At 48.0% G+C, this 20,786-nt stretch overlaps 1 protein-coding gene and 2 long non-coding RNA genes across 3 annotated transcripts; 1 reads left to right on the forward strand and 2 right to left on the reverse strand.

The window, feature by feature from the left end:
• Window positions 1–629: 629 nt before the first annotated feature.
• On the reverse strand, window positions 630–4,068 carry LOC123632723. The gene is made up of 3 exons (XR_006733450.1): window positions 3,628–4,068; window positions 2,368–2,527; window positions 630–1,165 (listed from the first exon to the last, which is right to left on the reverse strand). It is a non-coding gene; the product is annotated as an uncharacterized LOC123632723 (long non-coding RNA).
• Window positions 4,069–7,296: 3,228 nt separating this feature from the next.
• Window positions 7,297–20,768, reverse strand: LOC123632731. Its single transcript, XR_006733452.1, has 3 exons — window positions 20,531–20,768; window positions 14,804–14,925; window positions 7,297–8,424 (listed from the first exon to the last, which is right to left on the reverse strand). It is a non-coding gene; the product is annotated as an uncharacterized LOC123632731 (long non-coding RNA).
• On the forward strand, window positions 8,220–14,582 carry ZNF689 (zinc finger protein 689). Its single transcript, XM_045543328.1, has 3 exons — window positions 8,220–8,806; window positions 9,009–9,122; window positions 11,688–14,582. Exons 1-3 carry the CDS (start codon window positions 8,602–8,604, stop codon window positions 12,866–12,868), a joined length of 1,500 nt encoding a protein of 499 aa, XP_045399284.1. The 5' UTR covers window positions 8,220–8,601; the 3' UTR covers window positions 12,869–14,582.
• Window positions 20,769–20,786: the final 18 nt, after the last annotated feature.

Below are 20,786 nucleotides of genomic sequence, written 5' to 3' on the forward strand. Positions count from 1 at the left end.
CACCAACTGAGGTGAGAGATTGGCAAATGGCACATTCTCCTGCCCCCAATCCCCTGGGAAATGGCACTGAGCTGGTGCAACTCTGCACCATAACGCTTACACAGGAGAGGGGAATGATGCGGTGGGTGTGGGCTGCTTCCGTCAGCAATTTTCTGTGCCCTCATATACATATTTGAATCATTCTATTGTAAAGTAGGACTAAAACAATATTTTAGTTTATTTGATGGTGACTTGTTTTTGCTTTTAGCTAACAGCCAAATTCCGCTTCTGTAAACAAGGCTTGCTTAACGCTTGGTTACGATAAGAGCTAAAAACATGCTCCAATGTAAAAAAACAACTGCAAGTAACTTCCTGATAAAAAGACCAAGGCCAAGGCATCACCAGCGCGTGAACAGCTTGCACAGGGAGTATGCGTATGTTCCTGGAGCCTTGGAGGGGGGCGGGATCTCTTATCTGCAACGGGCTCCAGGAAAGAGTATAAAAGACATGCACCCCCGCTGTGTGGGGTCCCTGCCCATAAAAGAGACCACTGCGTTGGTGCTCGGGGCTTGGACCCTAGCTCGAGCTAGTAAATAAAACTCCTTTGCCTTTTGCAGCCTCAGTGACTCTGTCATTCTGTTCCCGGGGCCGAGGGAAACCGGCTCTAACATTTTGGGGGCTCGTCCGGGATCCCAAACCCCCCCAGAACAGAATCCGGATCCGAGGAGCAGTTGAAGTGCTGAAAATCAGTACGGTGTAGGTAACTGGGCCCTGGGAAGTGACCGGCAGAAGACTTAGGCGGACGCGCTGGTGGGTCGCCGGTTGGGAGTAACAGGAGACGTCCGTCACCCCCTTGTCTGTTGTTTGTTGTTTCTTTGTCTGTCTTCTGTGTTCCAGCCAGCGGGACGCAACCGTGAGAGGGGGCCGCTGGGTGGAGGTCTGTCAGCCAGCTGGGTCTCAGGCAGTAAGAAATTCCGTACGAGGTGGAATCCGTACGGTGACCAGCAAAAGGCCTAGGCGGATGCGCTGTTGGAAAGCCGCTGGTCGGGAGCGAAGGGAGACATCCCTCGCCCCCCTGATAGGGTTTTGGTGTGGGCTGGTAAGGTCCGTCTGAAAAGGGTTTTTCCAAGCAGTGGGATGCAACCCCGAGTGGGGGCCACTGGGCGGAAATTCAGAAATGGTGCAGCTGATGTAAAAAAAAAAAAAAAGAGAGAGGTAAAGTCTGTCTGTCTGACTGAGTGAATGAAGCGTGACTGTATGAGGTTCCACGGCTGCGGCTACGGAATCTCAGTGGGTCCTAACCTGCGTTTCTGTGGCGGCGTCGTACGGCATAACAGTGATTCACTCCCCTAAAAAGGAGTGACCGGGCCCGGGCTCTATACGGGCACACCTTAGCCAAGACGCGCCTAAGTTCCCGCAAGGGACGCAGCCAGGCGGACACCTGAGAGAAACTCCCTCCCCCGTTTCCTTTGTGAGCATGGGGCAGACTCAGACAAAGCGTCTGTCTATTCTCTGAGAAAGCAAAACCAAGTAGATCCGTTTGACGAGGAATCCAAACGGTAGCCGGCTAAAATCTCTGTTGTTTGTTGCTTCTTTGTCTTCTGTCTGTCATTAGCGGGAGGCACCCCGAAAGGGGATAAGTCCGGGGCCGCTCGGTGGAAATTCTGCTTCTGTTTGTCTGAATTTTAGATGGTTAGCACAGGACCGGTCTAATATCGTCTGTTTGTGCCTTTGTAGATTTCTTTTAAATGATATTGGCCAATTTGTGAAAAAAAGACCAAAAAAAAAAAAAAAAAAAAACGAGTCCAGACTCTTAGGTCAGGCGTGTGATTAGAATTAAATGCTTACTATATGAGTGTCTGTAAGTGTGACTAATGGTGAATGAGGTTCGTGGGTGAGTCTGCTGAGCCGAGGTGCTGCTGAGTGGAGCAGCCCAACAGCTTCTCCTTTTTCTGTGGCCCTCTCAATCTCTGGATTTACAATCTCCTGCTTACAGATTGTTCTTTGGGGGCTCCCTTCCCTGTTGGCGCTACTGCTTGGTATTGGCTTGTACGCTGTGACCCCTCAATCCTGGGGACCTCTAAAGAAGGCTGCCTTCACACTTCTCTACTGGCTCTTGGTGGGACTCCTTGTGTGGCTGTGAACTGCCCCCCACTTTCTAGTGGCTTTGTGTCATGCAGTGTCTTTTAAACGTTTTCATTGCCCCCTTTTGATTAATAACCCCTTTTTCTCCTCATGTGACTCAGGAGGACGGGGCGTCCTCTGAGGCCCCACCGTGGAAAGGAATAAAACTAAAACAGGGTCTGACCAAGGCCAAGACCTGCTGCCCATTTTGTGCAAGGAACCAGAAAAACCAGTGGGCAACAAGAGCGGGCAGCAAGAACTCACCGGTGACGCCAGATCAGCTGATGGCACCAAATCAGACCAACTAACGGTATCTGTTTCCTTATAGGAGTGCTGTATGGACATGGGACAGACACCATCGACTCCCCTTTCCATTTTTGTGGGCCATTTTAAGGATGTTAAGAAAAGGGCGCACAGCCTTTCCCTAAAAGTAAAGAAAAAAAAATCATCACCCTGTGCGAGGCGGAGTGGCTGAACTTTGGGGTGGGATGGCCACAGGAAGGGGCATTTGATGCTGAGCTTATTGAGAAAATAAAAGGGGTAGTCTTTGGTCATCACGGCCATCCGGACCAAGCCCCCTATATTATAGTCTGGCAGGACTTGGTCCAGGATCCGCCACCTTGGCTAAAGACCCTCCTGCCAGTGTCAAAAAAGAAGACAAAAGCCCTAGTTACCAAAGAGCCCACCTGGGACAATTGTCAGCAGCTACTAAAAGTTCTCTTCACCACTGAAGAGAGGAAAAGAATAGAGGGGGAAGCACAAAAACTGGTTCCAGGAGATGATGACAGACCCACCGCTAACCCAGGGATCACAGACCAAGCGTTTCCACTCAAACGACCCCCCCTGGGACTACAATGAGGCTGAAGGTAGGGAGCGTCTCCGGGTCTACCGCCAGACTCTAATGGCCAGTCTCCGGGCGGCGGCACGGAAGCCGACCAATTTGGCTAAGGTAGGGGATGTTCAGCAGGGGCCCGAGGAGAGTCCGGCGGCATATCTAGAGAGGATTATAGAGGCTTTCAGACAGTACACTCCCATAGATCCCACTGCAGAAGAGAACAAGGCGACAGTAATGATGGCTTTTGTTAACCAGGCAGCCCCTGACATTAGGCGTAAGGTGCAGAAAATAGAAAGGTTAGGTAAAAAAAACTTTGAGGGATCTGCTAAAAATGGCAGAAAAAGTCTATAACAATAGGGAGACGCCGGAAAAAAAGTTAGAAAAAAATAAGACAGGAAGACAGGAAGTTCCAGGCGGATGAAGCGCGTAAGGCAAATAAAGAGATGGCCAAGATCCTACCTGCAGCCATGGGGGGGGGGCGTCAGTTAAGAACAAATGGCAGAGAACGACCCCGGAAGAAAAGACTAGGCAAGGATCAGTGCGCCCACTGCAAGGAGCATGGACATTGGGCTAGAGAATGTCCCAAGAAAAAGGGGGGGGGCCCAAGGAAGAGAGCCCAGTCAGTTTCCTGATAGACACAGGGGGTGCTCAGGCAGACGCTGGGACCTTGGAAGCGGCCAGTAGCATACCTGTCCAAAAAGTTGGACCCAGTAGCAGCAGGATGGCCGGCGTGCCTGCGCATCATCGCAGCTATCGCTTTGCTGGTCAAAGACGCCGACAAGCTCACCCTGGGCCAGCGTCTGCACATCACCACCCCTCACGCCATAGAAGGGATCCTGAAACAGCCGCCAGGGCGATGGATCACAAACGCAAGGCTGACTCACTACCAGGGACTTCTATTGGACGCCCCTCGCATTGAGTTCTGGACTCCTGCCATCTTAAACCCAGCCATGCTTCTGCCAGATCCTGAGCCGACAATGCCTAAACATAGCTGCCTTGAGATCCTGGCTGAGACCCAGATGGCCTGGAGGGACCTGCGAGACCGCCCCCTCGCAAACAGCGACCTGACCTGGTTCACGGATGGGAGCAGCTTCGTCCGGGATGGACACAGGTATGCAGGGGCGGCCATAGTAGATGAGCAAGGCAGGCTTATCTGGGCCACGCGCCTTCCACAGGGGACCTCGGCCCAGAAGGCTGAACTGGTCGCATTGACAGAAGTCCTTCGCCGGGCCCAGGGGAAGAGGCTGACAGTGTATACTGACAGCCGCTGTGCCTTTGGGACAGTGCATATACACGGAGCCCTCTATAGAGAAAGGGGCTTTGTTACAGCTGAAGGCAAAGAGATTAAGCACAAGCCAGAGATACTCCAACTACTAGAAGCCATCCTGTTACCCAAGGCAGTGGCTGTAGTCCATACCCCGGGACACCAAAAGAGGGACTCCCTTGAGGCCAGGGACAACCGGACCGTGGACGCTGAGGCAAGAAGGGCTGCGGAGGGACCGGTACTAACCGATGTTCTGCATCTGAGCTTGCCGCCCCCTGGGATGGGGAAGATGCCCCCCCAACCGGACTATTCCAGCACAGACATAAAATGAGCCACAGAAAGACTACAGGCGACGCCAAACAAGGACGGCTAGTTCCAAGATAAAAAACATCACCTGATAGTCCCTGAGACCTTAGAGAATCACCTACTAGGACACTTGCACCAGACAACGCATCTTGGCAAGAAAAAAACAAATGTTACAGCTGCTAGCCACGGCACAACTCAGATTCAAATCACAAGAAAAGACAGCAGAAAACATTATCAAAAACTGCCACGTCTGCCGGGTTATGCAGCCGGGGAAGGTCAGAGGGACCCATACAGGTGCCAGAAAATGGGGGAGGCAACCAGGGTTGTTTTGAAAAATAGATTTTACAGAGATAAAACCAGGGAAATATGGGTACAAATACTTACTGGTCATGGCAGATACCTTCTCAGGGTGGGTAGAAACCTTTCCTACTAAAAAAAAACCCTGCTTTAATAATGGCAAAGAAAATATTAAAAAAAAAAAAAATAGTTCCCAGGTATGGACTGCCGGAAAGCATAGGGTCTGACAATGGGCCAGCCTTCACAAGTCAAATTAGTCAGGGGCTAGCCCGGGCTCTGGGGACAGATTAAAAATTACATTGTGCATATAATCCCCAGAGCTCGGGGCAGATAAAAATAAAAAAATAAAATAAACAGAACCTCAAAGGAGACTTTGACTAAATTGGTCCTAGAGACTGGCAGAGACTGGGTGACCCTCCTTCCCTTCGCCCTGTTCCGAGCCCGGAACACCTCCTATCATTTAGGCCTAACCCCCTTTGAGATTATGTACGGTGCTCCTCCACCAGTAGTGCCAAAAATAACTTCTGGGGCTGCGCCTGAAGCCCCAAGAGAGGTGCTACAGGCTATACAGGCTCTGCAGCGAGTTCAGGGCCAAATTTGGCCTGTGCTCCGAGCTTTTTATCAGACAACCCAACAGGGGAAGAGAGAGGATACCGGGCACCCCTACCAGCCGGGACATTGGATATGGGTAAAAAGACATAATAACAAAACCCTGGAGCCCCGGTGGAAGGGACCTTTTCAGATTATTCTTGTTACCCCCACTGCGCTAAAGGTTGACGGAGTGGCAACCTAGATACACCACTCACACGTGACACCTGCCAGCAAAGATGAGCAGGAGCAACAAGTTCAGTGGAGAGCCTCGATGGATCCAGAAAATCCACTAAAGACCAGACTGTCTCGCGTGACAACTGGACCGCAGCAGGACCAATAAGAAAAACACATGGACTGAAAATGCTTGTGGTGACTATTGTATTCATAACCCTTATGAGAAAAGCAATGACTAATTCTGACCCCAATGCCACAAAAGCTTGTTGGCTATGCTATAATATCAGACCCCCTTACTATGAGGCAATAGGAATAGAGGCCCCCTTCAACCTTACAACAGAGGAGGCCCCTGGGTCATGCGCATGGGATCATAAGGGCCCAGGACTAACACTACAAACAGTCTCTAAAAGCGGAACCTGCATAGGAAGGGTGCCTCCTGGCCATGAACAGTTTTGTGCCAAAATCCACCCATCTGCAAACCGGACTAAAAGAACAAAATGGGTAATTCCGGCACTCAATGGATGATGGGTTTATTCTAAAACAGGCCTGACTCCATGCCTTAGCCTGTCCGTCTTTAATGAGTCAGAGAAATTCTGCATCATGGTGTTAGTATTCCCCAAGGTTATTTACCACCAAGAAAATATATTATATGGTACATGGACAAAAGGCACAAAAGGTGCCGTGTTAACTAAAAAAAAGGAAGAGCCCTTTACAGCAATAACCTTAGCCACCCTTTTTGGCCTGGGCGCAATAGGAGCAGGGACAGGCATCTCCTCCTTAACGACACAACACAGGGGGTTTAATAGTCTAAGAGCTGCCATCAATAAAAATATAGCCAGGATCAAAAAAAATCCATCTCCCATTTAAAAAATCACTGACCTCACTGTCTGAGCTGGTGCTGCAGAACCGGAAGGGACTAGACCTAGTATTCCTCCAACAAGGGGGGCTATGTGCAGCCCTGGGAAAAAAATGCTACTTCTACGCAGACCATACTGGGATGGTAAGAAAAACAATGGCTAAAGTCAGAAAAAGACTGACAAAGCAAAAACGAGAGCGTAAACAGAAAAAAGGATGGTTTGAATCATGGTTCAATAGCTCCCCTTGGCTGACTACTTTGCTCTCCACCTTGTTAGGACCTTTAATTGTGCTCTTGCTCATTCTCACATTTGGACCGTGTGTTTTAAATAAGCTGGTTGACTTTGTCAAAAAACGAGTCAGCGCTGTGCAATTACTGGTCTTGCGACAGCAGTACCAGGGCTTAAAAATGAGGGACATAAAAGGCTCATAAAATAAAAGACCCCATGCACGAGCAAGAATGCTCGTAGGGACAAAAAAAAGGGGGGAATGTAAAGTAGGACTAAAACAATATTTTAGTTTATTTGATGGTGACTTGTTTTTGCTTTTAGCTAACAGCCAAATTCCGCTTCTGTAAACAAGGCTTGCTTAACGCTTGGTTACGATAAGAGCTAAAAACATGCTCCAATGTAAAAAAACAACTGCAAGTAACTTCCTGATAAAAAGACCAAGGCCAAGGCGTCACCAGTGCGTGAACAGCTTGCACAGGGAGTATGCGTATGTTCCTGGAGCCTTGGAGAGGGGCGGGATCTCTTATCTGCAACGGGCTCCAGGAAAGAGTATAAAAGACATGCACCCCCGCTGTGTGGGGTCCCTGCCCATAAAAGAGACCACTGCGTTGGTGCTCGGGGCTTGGACCCTAGCTCGAGCTAGTAAATAAAACTCCTTTGCCTTTTGCAGCCTCAGTGACTCTGTCCTTCTGTTCCCGGGGCCGAGGGAAACCGGCTCTAACACTATTACCAGTAGTTGTGAATTTATATGCCTCACTAGACTGTAAACTCCATTCAAAGAACAGCCCATGACTTATTTCTGTAACCCTGCATCTCCTAACTGCCTAGCACTATGTTTTGTGCATTGCACAAATGTCATGTAAAAATAATGTATAGAGATTATGCAGAAGATTGAACCTTAGAAGAGACCAAGAGCTGAGGAATTCCTGGGTTGGCAAGCAAATTAGGATAGTGTTAAAAAATATGCCCAGTTCAGTGGTGTGAATAAACACCCTGTCAGCCCCAGGTTTAAATCTTTGTCCCTCCTCTTTACCAGCAATGTGACCCTGGAAACTCATGGAATCCCTCTGAGATCGTTTCCTCAACGGTAGGACCGGAGGATAACCACCAGTTCACAGAATGGTAGCAAAGAATAAATAAGAGGAAATGTGTAATATGTTGGGCATGCCGCCTGCCCCCAGGAAACAATAACGTTAATTTCCTCCCCTAAAAGGGTAACAATAAAGTTAACCATCATCCAAAACGAAGGATGCGCTGAGAAAACCACAAAAAGAACCAACGATAATCTCAGCTCCGGCTTGGCCCGAGGGGCTCTGCCGCTCAAATCCTTCCCTAATTCAGAGATAGGCTGAGCCTGCCAGAGAGCGGTGAAACACAGCCGGAGGGCCGTCCACTGATCCTGGGTCGCCGCAGCCTGCTTCACAACTCAGGGCCGCGGCCAGCGCTGGGGGACCGGCTTCCTGCCCTTACGCATCTGTTGGCTTCGTTCAAACAGGCGCCGTTGCCAGCACCCAATCAGAACGTTCGATCTTCGCCAACGCCCAATGAACGCTTGGAATGGGGACGCGAAGAAAAGGGTCGTGAAGCCCAATCGCAGCGCCATTACACTTGAGGGCAGAGAGGTTAGGGAGCCGGCATGGCGCTCCGGTCAATAAAATCGATAGCTGGAAGCTGCCTGTGTTCCAGGCAAAGGCGGTGCAGTAGCAGCGCCGCCATCTTCCCCGAAGGCATCTTCCGGTGCCTTTCACCCAAGTTCGGGCAGGAGTTTCCTGAATAACAGAGAAAGGTTTCCGTTAGCCCTGCGGGCGGCCGCTCCCGATTCCCTCCGGGCCTCCCCGGCCACGCTCAGCCCTGGTCCGGCTGGGGCTCCTAAATCCCTGGGTCCGCCAGCGACCAAGGGCCGAGGCCTGGACAGGGAAGGCCGTGGGGCCGGCTTCTCTGGCCCAATGGCGCCGCCTTCGGCTCCGCTAGCCGCGCGGGGACCAGGACAGGCCAGACCCAGTCGGAGAAGGGGAAGGAGGCCGAGGGCTGTGAAGTTCGCGGACGTGGCCGTGTACTTCTCCCCGGAGGAGTGGGGGTGCCTGCGGCCCGCGCAGAGGGCCCTGTACCGGGACGTGATGCGGGAGACCTACGGCCACCTGGGCGCGCTCGGTGAGGCCCGGCCCAATCCACTTTCGCGGGGCGCGAAGGGCTGGAGGAGCTTGGGGGCGGAGGGAGGGAAGGGAGTTCAAGGTCCTGGCCTGCAACCAACTTGTGTCAGGGGAGGGGGCAGGGGCTCTGCAGGAGATGCCATCGGGTAGATATTTACCCAGTTACTTAGGAGCTGGCCCTCTGACTTGTTCTCCTTCCCCAGGGTGCGCAGGTCCCAAACCAGCCCTCATCTCCTGGTTGGAACGAAATACCGATGACTGGGAACCAGCTGCCCTAGACCCACGGGAGTACCCAAGAGGGGTAACAGTCCAGAGAAGTGAGTGAAAATAACCCTGGAGAGCCTGCAGCCCTCCTAGGACGTCCTAGCCTCTAATGACTCAGTCCAGAGTTTTGTCCCATGACCCATGCTGTGGTGCTGCATTTACTGTGTTTATTTTCACAGCCTCAGGTTCTTGGCTGTGGTGGTGTGGGCTGGTCCACCACACAGATTCCCACGTCACTTTGCAAGCTAACCACCTGCACTTCCCTATTGCGTCCAAAAGAATCAGTGAGCTTTTAAAAGGAGCTACCTTTCTGTCTCCTTCCCAGCCTCCTTTGAATTGGGTCCTGAGTGAGAGACCCTAAACTTCTTGGAGTTTTCTGGGTTTTGGTTGAAAGGAGCTCGTGGGGAACCTGGGATGCAGGCCTCTTTCTGCCCTTATGGTGGGGTGACCCTAATCAGTGAAGGACATACTGCACTTTCCTCAGGACCAAGCAAAGCTCTGGTTAACACCATTCTGGTAGAAAGGCGCCAGCCAGATCCACCAGGAGCAGATGGAACTGTCTGGGCTGGAGTTTCTGTGCCAGATTCTCTAAGGCCAGGGATATCTTTCAGAGGTTCAGATCTAACCATTATATTTCCTTGCTTAAAACTTTTCAGTTAGTTTTTGCCAAGGTTGTCAAATGGCTGTCGGTTATATCTAAGTCATTTGGGGAACTTGGTAAAAATACAGATTCCAGGACCTCATCCCAGAACTATTGATTCACTCTTGTGGATGTCTAGGAACTTGTATTTTTTTAATAGCCTCAGTTGATTTGGATATACATCTAAATTTGTGAGCCATTAGATAAAATATAGTTCAGGGTCCTTTTTTTAAAATTTTTTAATTTAATTTAATTTTTTTTTTATTAGAGACAGGGTCTCCTTCTTGCTCAGGCTGGTCTTGAACTCCTGAGCTCAAGCGATCCTCCCTCCTCCGCCTCCCACAGTACTAGGATTACAGGTGTGAGCCACTACGCCTGGTCAGTCCAGGATTCTTCTTCTTTTTTTTTTTTTTCTTTTTGAGACAGTCTCACTTTGTTGCCCGGGCTAGAGTGAGTGCCATGGCGTCAGCCTAGCTCACAGCAACCTCAAACTCCTGGGCTTAAGCAATCCTACTGCCTCAGCCTCCCGAGTAGCTGGGACTACAGGCATGTGCCACCATGCCCGGCTAATTTTTTCTATATACATTTTTAGTTGTCCAGATAACTTTTATTTCTATTTTTAGTAGAGACGAGGTCTCGCTCAGGCTGGTCTCGAACTCCTGACCTCGAGCGATCCACCCGCCTTGGCCTCCCAGAGGGCTAGGATTACAGTTTTTTTTTTTTTTTTTTTTTGAGACAGAGTCTCGCTGTGTTGCCTGGGCTAGAGTGAGTGCCGTGGCATCAGCCTAGCTCACAGCAACCTCAAACTCCTCGGCTTAAGCGATCCTGCCTCAGCCTCCCCAGTAGCTGGGACTACAGGCATGCGCCACCATGCCCGGCTAATTTTTTCTATACATATATTTTAGTTGCCCAGATAATTTCTTTCTATTTTTAGTAGAGACAGGGTCTCGCTCTTGCTGATGCTGGTCTCGAACTCCTGACCTCGAGCAATCCACCAGCCTCGGCCTCTCAGAGTGCTAGGATTACAGGCGTGAGCCACCGCACCCGGCCCCAGGATTCTTAATAGTTCTAACATCAGTGGTCTCAAAGTGTCCCAGACCAGCAGCACCATAACTCCAGAAGTTGTTAGAAATGCAAATTCTTGGACCCTATCCTAGACCTGCTGAATCCAAGACCCAGCAACTTGTTTCAATAAGCCCTTCAAAGGATTCTGGTCACAATGAAGTTTAAGAACCATTGGCTTGGAGGGCCGTACGGGCCAGTCACTGCCAGCTTATACCTCATTCATTTCCACTTCCTGCCTTACACTTTTTGTTTTGTCTAAGGTCTTATAGCCCATGCACACTGAGCCTGGGACTTTCATGCTGTCTCTTCTGCCTGCTCTGCCATTTCAACCTTCCTAACACTCCATTATGTTAGTTCATCTTTTAACAATCAACTGAGTTACATAAACTATGGCTCATTCTACACAACCATGAAATAGAATAAGGACATGTGCCGACATAGAACGATCTTTACAATGTATTAAGTGAAAAAAATGAAGGTGCAGTAAAGTATGTATGAAATATATCCTTTATGTAAGAGATGGGGAAGAGAACATATTTGTATCGCACAAAAAAACACTAGAAGAAACTAATTAATACAGTGTCTGCAAGGTAGACAGGGACAAGGGTGGGAGCAAGCCATCTCTGTGCTCCTTTTAAAATATTTTGAATTTTGAACTATGTAAGCTACCTCTTCAAAAATGTTCAATTTTTTAAATCAGCTTAATCTCCTCCAAGAAATCTTACCAGCCTTCTCCAAGCTGGTTTAGGGGCTCCTTTAATAAATTCCATATTTCCATAATAGTATGTAACACTTAGCTGTCTGTGGCACTCACAATTGAGGATGGGGGCTGAGGCTATTGGCTTTCTACTTGTAATAGGCAATAGTAGGAGCCCAGTGTTTGTTGAAGTAATTTCTCCCTGTGTTCCTGTAGACCACAGAACCAGAAAGAAGAATGGGGAGAAGGAAGTATTCCCACCTAAGGAGCCACCCCGAAAGGGAAAGCGAGGCCGGCGGCCCAGCAAACCCCGACTGATTCCCAGGCAGACATCCGGGGGCCCCATCTGCCCTGACTGTGGCTGTACCTTCCCTGATCACCCGGCCCTGGAGAGCCACAAGTGTGCCCAGAATCTGAAAAAGCCTTACCCTTGCCCAGACTGTGGGCGCCGCTTTTCCTACCCATCCCTGCTGGTCAGTCACCGGCGGGCACACTCTGGTGAGTGCCCCTATGTTTGTGACCAGTGTGGCAAACGTTTCTCTCAGCGCAAGAACCTCTCCCAGCACCAGGTTATCCATACAGGCGAGAAGCCCTACCACTGCCCTGACTGTGGCCGCTGCTTCCGTAGGAGCCGGTCCTTGGCCAATCATCGGACCACGCACACAGGCGAGAAACCCCACCAGTGCCCCAGCTGTGGGCGTCGCTTCGCCTACCCCTCCCTGCTAGCCATCCACCAGCGCACACACACAGGAGAGAAGCCCTACACCTGCCTCGAATGCAACCGCCGCTTCCGCCAGCGCACTGCCCTAGTCATTCACCAGCGCATCCACACTGGCGAGAAGCCCTACCCGTGTCCAGACTGTGAGCGGCGTTTCTCCTCATCCTCTCGCCTGGTCAGTCATCGGCGTGTGCACTCTGGGGAGCGTCCCTATGCCTGCGAGCACTGTGAGGCCCGCTTCTCGCAGCGCAGTACACTGCTCCAGCACCAGCTCCTGCACACGGGAGAGAAGCCCTACCCCTGCCCAGACTGTGGACGTGCCTTCCGGCGGAGCGGCTCCCTGGCCATACATCGCAGCACGCACACCGAGGAGAAACTGCACGCTTGTGACGACTGTGGCCGGCGCTTTGCCTACCCCTCACTGCTGTCCAGTCACCGGCGCGTGCACTCAGGCGAGCGGCCCTATGCCTGCGACCTTTGCTCCAAGCGCTTTGCCCAGTGGAGCCATCTGGCTCAGCACCAGCTACTGCACACTGGGGAGAAGCCTTTCCCCTGTCTGGAGTGTGGCCGATGCTTCCGCCAGAGGTGGTCTCTGGCTGTCCACAAGTGTAGCCCCAAGGCCCAAAACCGTAGCCCTAGATCTGCTGGGGGGCCTAGTCAGAGGGGCAACGCCCTTTAGGATGGGAAGGACTGCATATGTTCATTTCATTTCATGGAGGGGCCCAAAAAAGGGAAGGAGGAGCCCTAGGTCACGCAGGGCAAAGTCAGAACTAAAACCCAGGTCTCCTACTGCACAGAACTGAACTTTAGTATATTCCACTGCACTGGCTGCCTTCCTATCTGTGTCAAGGACAGTCCCATTAGGAGTAGTGACATCATTTGGTTAAAGTTTTCCAAGCTACTCTAGCCTAAAATAATTTATGTGTGTGGATATCAGGGCTAAAGTTCTCCCCATCTGTTTCAGGGGCTGTCTGCTTTTCTAGGGTGTGCGTACAGGGGTCACATGTCCCCTCGCATGCAGTCAGGAGAATCCCATTTGTAGAGGTAGGACCTTCTACTCTGCCTCTTCCTCTCTACCAGGTTGGAGAAACCTGGTTTGGCCCACTTTTTACAACACTCCTGCCAAGTGGTCTTCTACCCCTTGATCGAAAACTTCCCTTGACAGGGAGCTCACTACCTCACAAGGCAGGTCATTTCACCTGGGACAGCACTGGTCTTTAGAAGGTTGTCAAGCACCACATTCTCTGTAAACCTTGCCTAGAATACACTTAAGTATTTCATCTACGTGGCAGCCCTTCAGATAACTTAATCACAACCACTTTGCCCCAAGTTTTCAGTCTAAATAGCACTAATGTGATCAATCATCCCTTAAGATGGGGTTTCAATTTCCACATGGTCTCTCTCCAAACGCACTATTTTTCAATGTCCCTTTAAAAGGTAGCACCCACAGGGTATGCTGTACACTTCCTTGTTCTGTACTTTTCTCAGCAGCTCTGGGTTGCACTGGATTTGGGTGCAGCTGCACTGGACCAGGGGTTTATTGTGTTGCAGATGTCTAAATGCCCTAAACTTTTTTTTTTTTTTTTTTAAGACTTAGCTATAGAGCTAAGTCTTTTCCATGCTGTGTTTGGAAAATTGGTTCAAGTTGGGTATGAGATATAAGTGCAGTAAGCTTTGGGAGAAGGTTGATCTTAAGGAAAAACAAGGGACCTGTGGTCTAGCAGCAAGAAGTAAATATGGGACTAGCTTATGCTTCATCTAGTGGACTTGGATTAGTTCCAGGCAGCCAGTGGCTGGAAAATCCTTGAGAATTGGGTCTTACTCCTCCCTGGGTCTCATCAGAATTAGGAGAATCAGCACAGAACCTTCTATGAAGCCTCAGTCAACATTTTTTCATAAAATTAGGTGAGGCCTTTCAAGGAGGATAGAAAGTTAGGAATTGACTACAAAGAGGAAGAGTCTACAGTCATCAAATGGCATCCATGCCTGCCTCCCTTCAGAGGGGCAGCGGTGGCAGTGGCAGCAGCAATGTGTCTTAATCTTTCATATGCCTCCATAGCTCAGTAAAGCTTTACCGAATTATTATAAATGTGAAAAAGGCCCACCACTTTGCCTTGGGCAGCTGCGCCAAATTGGAATTTCCAAACGTGACTTCTTACATTCCAACAGCTGGAGTGGGTAGTTCTCCTCCCCCTGTTGCTTTTTCCTCCAGCTCTTCTGATCTCAGCGCCAGAGTGTGGAGCAGCTGGGGAGCACAGCATTGTGTAATTACCTCTGTTCTGTTTCTGTTTAGCCAGTCTGCACTGTAAGTGTTTGTTTCTCCTTGGATGATGAGCTACCCCCAGGCAGGGGTCATACCAGACTGGGTCTCATTAAAATGTCTGATGAATGAATTACGTTCCGTGTGGAATTACTGTTTGCACAATGTAAATCTGGTTCCTTGACTGAGTAGAAACTTTTACTGTTCTGATGGAGATGCACCCCTGAGCCCAGCAGGCCTGGCCTGCCCTGCCCTGCCCTAGCAGAGACAGAAGAGAACATCTGCCCAGCCCCTGTTGGAGAACCGGCTTTTTCCCTACCCTTTATCGCCAGGCTGACCCCAGTATTTCCTCACCTGAGAACTTTGTAACTTTTTGGGGGACTGGATTGTAATTTATAAAACTTGATAGCCCTTGGTTTCTCCTTTTTTAGTTTCATGGTTTCAGAGTCCTTCTCTTGTCCCAAATGCACTCCAGCCTGTAAATATGCAAGGATAGTTCCTTAAAACAATAAAAAACTTTTCCCTCTGTCTCCATCTCCCATTTTCAGCTAAATTTCCTGAAGCCTACATTCATAGTATGTTTATTCTTTGGCCTATTGCAGTATTAGCTTTTATGATATGCCACGTACTTTGTTAAGGTACTTTATATATAACACATTCCAATCTTATGTTTACAAGAATTCTATAAAGGTGTTAGGAGATAACATTTCCATGGGTCTCATGTTCCCATATATCTTGCTGAATATGCCAAAATGCAAGGCCCTGCCCTCAACAAATCCTCAGATGAGCCTATTCACAGACCTAGAGCCCTTTAAGTAAGGGGTGGCCTGGTCCCTTTGAATAGGACCATACTACAGTGGCAAAAACATATGCTGTAGATCTTCCTAATCTTTTTCAAATGTACTTGCAGTCTGGGTTGCATTAGAGGCTGGGTATTGGACTGGGCATTGGAGACGGGGAAGTAACTAGAATTTTCAGGGATTACTAGACATTGGATCTAAACTGATTCTAATTCTAGGAGATCCAAAATATCACTGTAGACCAGGTACAGTGGCTCATGCCTGTAGTCCCAGCACTTGGGAGGTCAGGGTGGGAGGATCACTTGAGGTCAGGAGTTGGAGACCACCCTGAGAAAAATAGTGAGCCCCCATCTCTATAAAAAATAGAAATATTAGCCAGGCATGGTGGCATGTGCCTGTAATCCCAGCTACTTGGGAGGCTGAGGCAGGAGGATCACCTGAGTTCTGGATTGTAAGGTTAAAGTGAACTATGATAATACTACTGCACTCTAGCCTGGGCAACAGAGCAAGACCCTGTCTCAAAAAAAAAAAAAAAAAAAAAGAGAGAGAGAGAAAAAATCACCACTGTGTTCTCCAGGCACAGTGGACTCATGATTGTGTGTGTGTAGGAATGGGAATGGGTTAACTCAGGTGTAGGTTTCTCAAACCCTGCACATTCCAAGGAAAGCTCATCTTTAGGACTGGCACTTGGCCTGCTCCTGGGAAATAACTACTGAGAGCCCTTGGAATATTCTGTTTGATTAGTGTTTTTGTATCCTGGAGGTCTTGGGCCATGCCATACAAGTTGGATCAGGTAGATTTATCCTAACAATGTGATTTATGGTTAACACCAATTTTCGCTCTGGGAGGCTGGGTTCTGAGTAGCTGAGGTCAATCATGTAGGTACTCCAAGGCTATGTGACTGACCCCCAATAAAAACCCTAGACACCAAATCTCAGGTAAACTTCCCTGGTTGGAAACAATTGGCACACATTGTCACAAATCATTGTTAAGAGGATTAAGCACATCCCTGTACAACTCCACTGGGGGTGGACATCTGAAATTTTGTGTCTGATTTCTTCTGGATTTTGCCCCATGTACTTTTTCCCTTTGCTGACTTTAATATGTATCCTTTTGCTTCAATAAACTATAACTGTGAGTATAGCAAAAAATTAAATTAAAAAAAATAAGCAAAGCCGTAGCCACTCTTTACCCAGGCCATGTCTCAGGGGGGAGAGGTAATGTCTCCATCTGGGACAAAAAGCAGCTTACCAACTGCTTACTATAAAACAGCAGGTTCCCCAAGCTAATTGTTCCTCCCTATAATGCAACTCATAGTGTGCCTAGTATCCTTTTGGGCCCCTCCCATGTTGCCTCTGTAGGAGGCAAAAGGAACCAATGCCTACATGCTCATGTTGCTTGTTGTGCCATGAACAATAGGTCTGTTGTCTTTGACCCAGGAATCTCTTGTTTTCTGCCAGAATCCATGAAACAGTAACAGACTAATTTATTAACTTGTAAGTAGGACAGCTTCAAATTCCAGACCTGACAGTAGATATTATCTCCCTTTAACAGAAGAGGAAAGTGAGGCTCAGTGATATTAAATTACTTGCCCAGGATCATGTATGTATTACACAGGTAATTCTGAGGGCCAGTACTCTAAACCAGATCTGACTCCAAAGCCAGCAGCTATATGATGTACTATTCCACTGAAACTGTCCTTTAGGATGACCAATGACCTAATTAACAAATCAATACTTCAGCTTTTATTTTATTTACCTTAATTTTCCTACTTAAACTCTCTTGTAACTTAACTTTCATACCCTACATTCTTCTGGCCTTCCTGGTACCTCTTGTGGCTTCTTCAAGTGTGCACATGTGGGAATTCTTTCCAGTATTTCTTGGGAAATTTATATGTTTTTCCAAATCCCAAGAACAATCAGTCAAGAAACTGGGAAAATGCAAAAAAGTATTATAAATCTGTGGGAATTAAATTTTAACAATCAACATAGCAAAGTTGCTAGTTCAAAGAATATCACTGAAAGCAAAAAGAGGAAATACTGACACACAGAAGTGAAAGTTAATGTCAACATCTCTGGGAAAAAGACAGGAGCACCTAAAAGGATTATGTCACTACATAATCAGGCAGTCTTGCTTATAGCTATTGCCATTTAACAAGTCCGTGTGCCTGGCCCTGTCTGCTGCTAACCATGAATCATTCTTGCAAATAAAATAAATATACTAACAGAATATTTTGTACAAATACTATGAGTGGTGTTAAAGAAATCTGCTTTTGGAAGTAAATAAGTTGGTTTTTAAAAATTACAATGGAGGTTGCAGCATCATTTTTGTGTGTGTGGTAAAATATACATAATGTAAAATTGACCATTTAACCATTTTTAAGTGAACAATTTGGTGACATTAGGTACATTCATAATGTTGTTACCATCACTACTATTTCCAGAACTTTTTCATTGTTCCAAATAGAAGCTCTATGCCCATGAAACATTAACTCTTTTGTTTTTTTTTAAGTCAAGTGAAGTAGTAGGAGTGGTGAAGGAATAAACCACTGTACTCGGACCAGCCTTTTGTTGTTGTTGTTGTTGAGACAGGTTTCACTCTGTTGCCCGGGCTAGAGTGTCGTGGCATCATCATTGCTCACTGCAACCTCCTACTCCTGGGCTCAAGTGATCCTCCCACCTTGGCCCCCCAAAGTGCTAGCATTACAGGAGTGAGCCTTCATGTCTGGCCAAACACTAATGTTTTCCACCCACCTTCCCCTCATCTCTGGTAACTTTTTTTTTTTTTTTTTTTTTTGAGACAGTCTCACTCTCTTGCCTGGGCTAGAGTGCCATGGCATCAGCCTAGCTCACAGCAACCTCAAACTCCTGGGCTCAAGCCATCCTTCTGCCTCAGCCTCCCGAGTAGCTGGGACTACAGGCATGTGCCACTATGCCTGGCTAATTTTTCTATATATTTTTAGTTGTTCAGCTAATTTTCTTTCTATTTTTAGTAGAGACGGGGGTCTTGCTCTTGCTCAGGCTGATCTCGAACTACTGAGCTCAAACAATCTGCCCACCTCTGCCTCCCAGAGTGCTAGTCTGGTAACTTCTAATCCACTTTCTGTCTCTATGAATTTGTCTATTCTGGAGATTTCATATAAGTGGAGTCATACAATATTTGTTGTTTTGTGTCTGGGGGACTCATTCTTCTCATAGGTTTGGCTCCTGAAGAGCATGTAGTCAAGATTGGGGCCCAGATGTGTTGGGCATTTTTTTTTTTTTTTTAAGACAGGGTCACACTCTGTTGCCTGGGCTAGAGTGCAGTGGTGTCATCACAGCTCACTGCAAATTCAAACTCCTGGGCTCAAGTGATTCTCCTGCCTTAGGCTTGTGAGTAGCTGCGATTACAGGTGCGTGCCACTACACTCATCTAATTTTTCTGTTGTTTTTAGTGATGGCATCTTGCTATGTTGCCCATGCTGGTCTTGAACTTCTGGCCTCAAGTAATCCTCCTGCTTCAGCCTCTTGAAGTGCTAAAGCTGTGAGCCACTGCACCTGGACCCAGATGCATTTTAAATTCATTCTTATCTTCAGAATCCTAATCTTTATGGGTCTCCTTCTGGAGCTTTTCCATCAGCTCTTCCTCCTCTTTCTCTTGCTGGAAATCACAGTGCAGACTTCCATTTTATTCCTGAGTTTTTTTCTGCAGCCACAGGGCCTAACCCAGAGACTGCAGAGCAGGCACTAACTCTGCACTGCGGGAATTCAAGTGAGTCAGGAAGTCCCAGAGTGTGGAAACATGTTTTCTCCTCCCTGCTTCTGGCAATCTCTTGGAATCACATATTACATATTATTTTGTAGCTGGCTTCTATTCCTGCAAGATTCATCCATATTGTACATGTAGTTGTAGATCATTCACTCTTGTTTCTGAATAGTATTCCATTTAATGAATATGCTGCAATTTATTAATCCATTCTACTGTTGTAGATAGTTTCCAGTTTTTGGCTATTGCAACTAGTGTTTCTGAGAACACATGAGTACATGTCTTAAGAGGAAACATATATGTATACATTTCTGTTGAGTATATAGGTAGGGATGGCATAGCTGGGTCATTGGGTATGCATATATTCCAGCTTTAGTAGTTACTATCAGTTTTCCAAAGCAGTTACCCCAACTCGTACTCCACCAGTAGTGTAAGAGTCCAATATTTAAGAAACTTACTTTTGACTATATATTCTTTTAAATTTGGTTATATTATGAAATAGAATGTAAATTTATGTAAATTTTAAAGCTATGTCTTCAAAGTGGTTTCACAGTGGGGATGGGCAGCTTTTTGTTACACATCTAGAACTTTCCTCTACTGCTTCTATGAATACTTGATTGGAAAGGTTTGAAGAACAGTCCTTTTTTTTTTTTTTTTGAGACAGAGTCTCACTTTGTTGCCCGGGCTAGAGTGAGTGCTGTGGCGTCAGCCTAGCTCACAGCAACCTCACACTCCTGGGCTTAAGCGATCCTCCTGCCTCAGCCTCCCGAGTAGCTGGGACTACAGGCATGCACCACCATGTCCGGCTAATTTTTTCTACATATATTTTTAGTTGTCCAGATAATTTCTTTCTATTTTTAGTAGAGACGGGGGTCTCGCTCAGGCTGGTCTCGAACTCCCGACCTCCTGCCTCAGCCTCCCGAATAGCTGGGACTACAGGCATGAGTCACCATGTCCGGCTAATTTTTTCTACATATATTTTTAGTTGTCCAGATAATTTCTTTCTATTTTTAGTAGAGACGGGGGTCTCGCTCAGGCTGGTCTCGAACTCCCGACCTCGAGCGATCCACCCGCCTCGGCCTCCCAGAGGGCTAGGATTACAGGCGTGAGCCACCGCGCCCGGCAGAAGAACAGTCTTAAGTGATGATGTGATTCATTTCCCAGTTTTATGATTCATTTATCAGCTGTAATTTGAATACAGGTTTTCTGGTAGAGACAGAACACAGATGGTAATAATAATTACAATAATAACTATAAACTCATATTTATTAAGTACTTACTTTGTGCAGGGCCCTACACTAAGCACTTAACTGACCCTGGGGACCAGATGACTTTGAATCCGGCGGGCCACCAGGCCTTCTGCATTTCTAAAAGGGAAGATACCTATGACCTCGGGGCAAAGGCCAAATCAAATCCTGGGTAGCCGCCAGCCCGGCTAGCCCTGCCCTGAGCGCAGAGGGCGGAGTTGGGATGGGCCGTCCCTCGCTCCCTCACCTCCAGAATCCGCCTCAGTCTTTGCCCTTCAGCTTTTACTCACCTCGAAGCCCTGGGACATCCGAGTCTGCCTGTAAGAGGTCCCACCTAAGTGGCAGGAGGGAGTAGAGTCAACCGGTTAGAACCTCTCTCCTAGGTTGCCGTCCGGGAAAAGCGAGTTAGGAGAGACATCAAGGCCCCTCAACTACTTTCAGATCAGTTGCCCCTTCCCCCTCGGCCTTTCAAACAAGCCGCCCCGGAGAGGCCAATCATAGCCTTCATTCTTCCCTGGCTTCCCAGGGCTGTCCAATCAACTCATG

This window comes from Lemur catta, chromosome 2 (genome assembly GCF_020740605.2).
Source record: "Lemur catta isolate mLemCat1 chromosome 2, mLemCat1.pri, whole genome shotgun sequence".
NCBI classification, from domain to species: Eukaryota; Metazoa; Chordata; class Mammalia; order Primates; family Lemuridae; genus Lemur; species Lemur catta.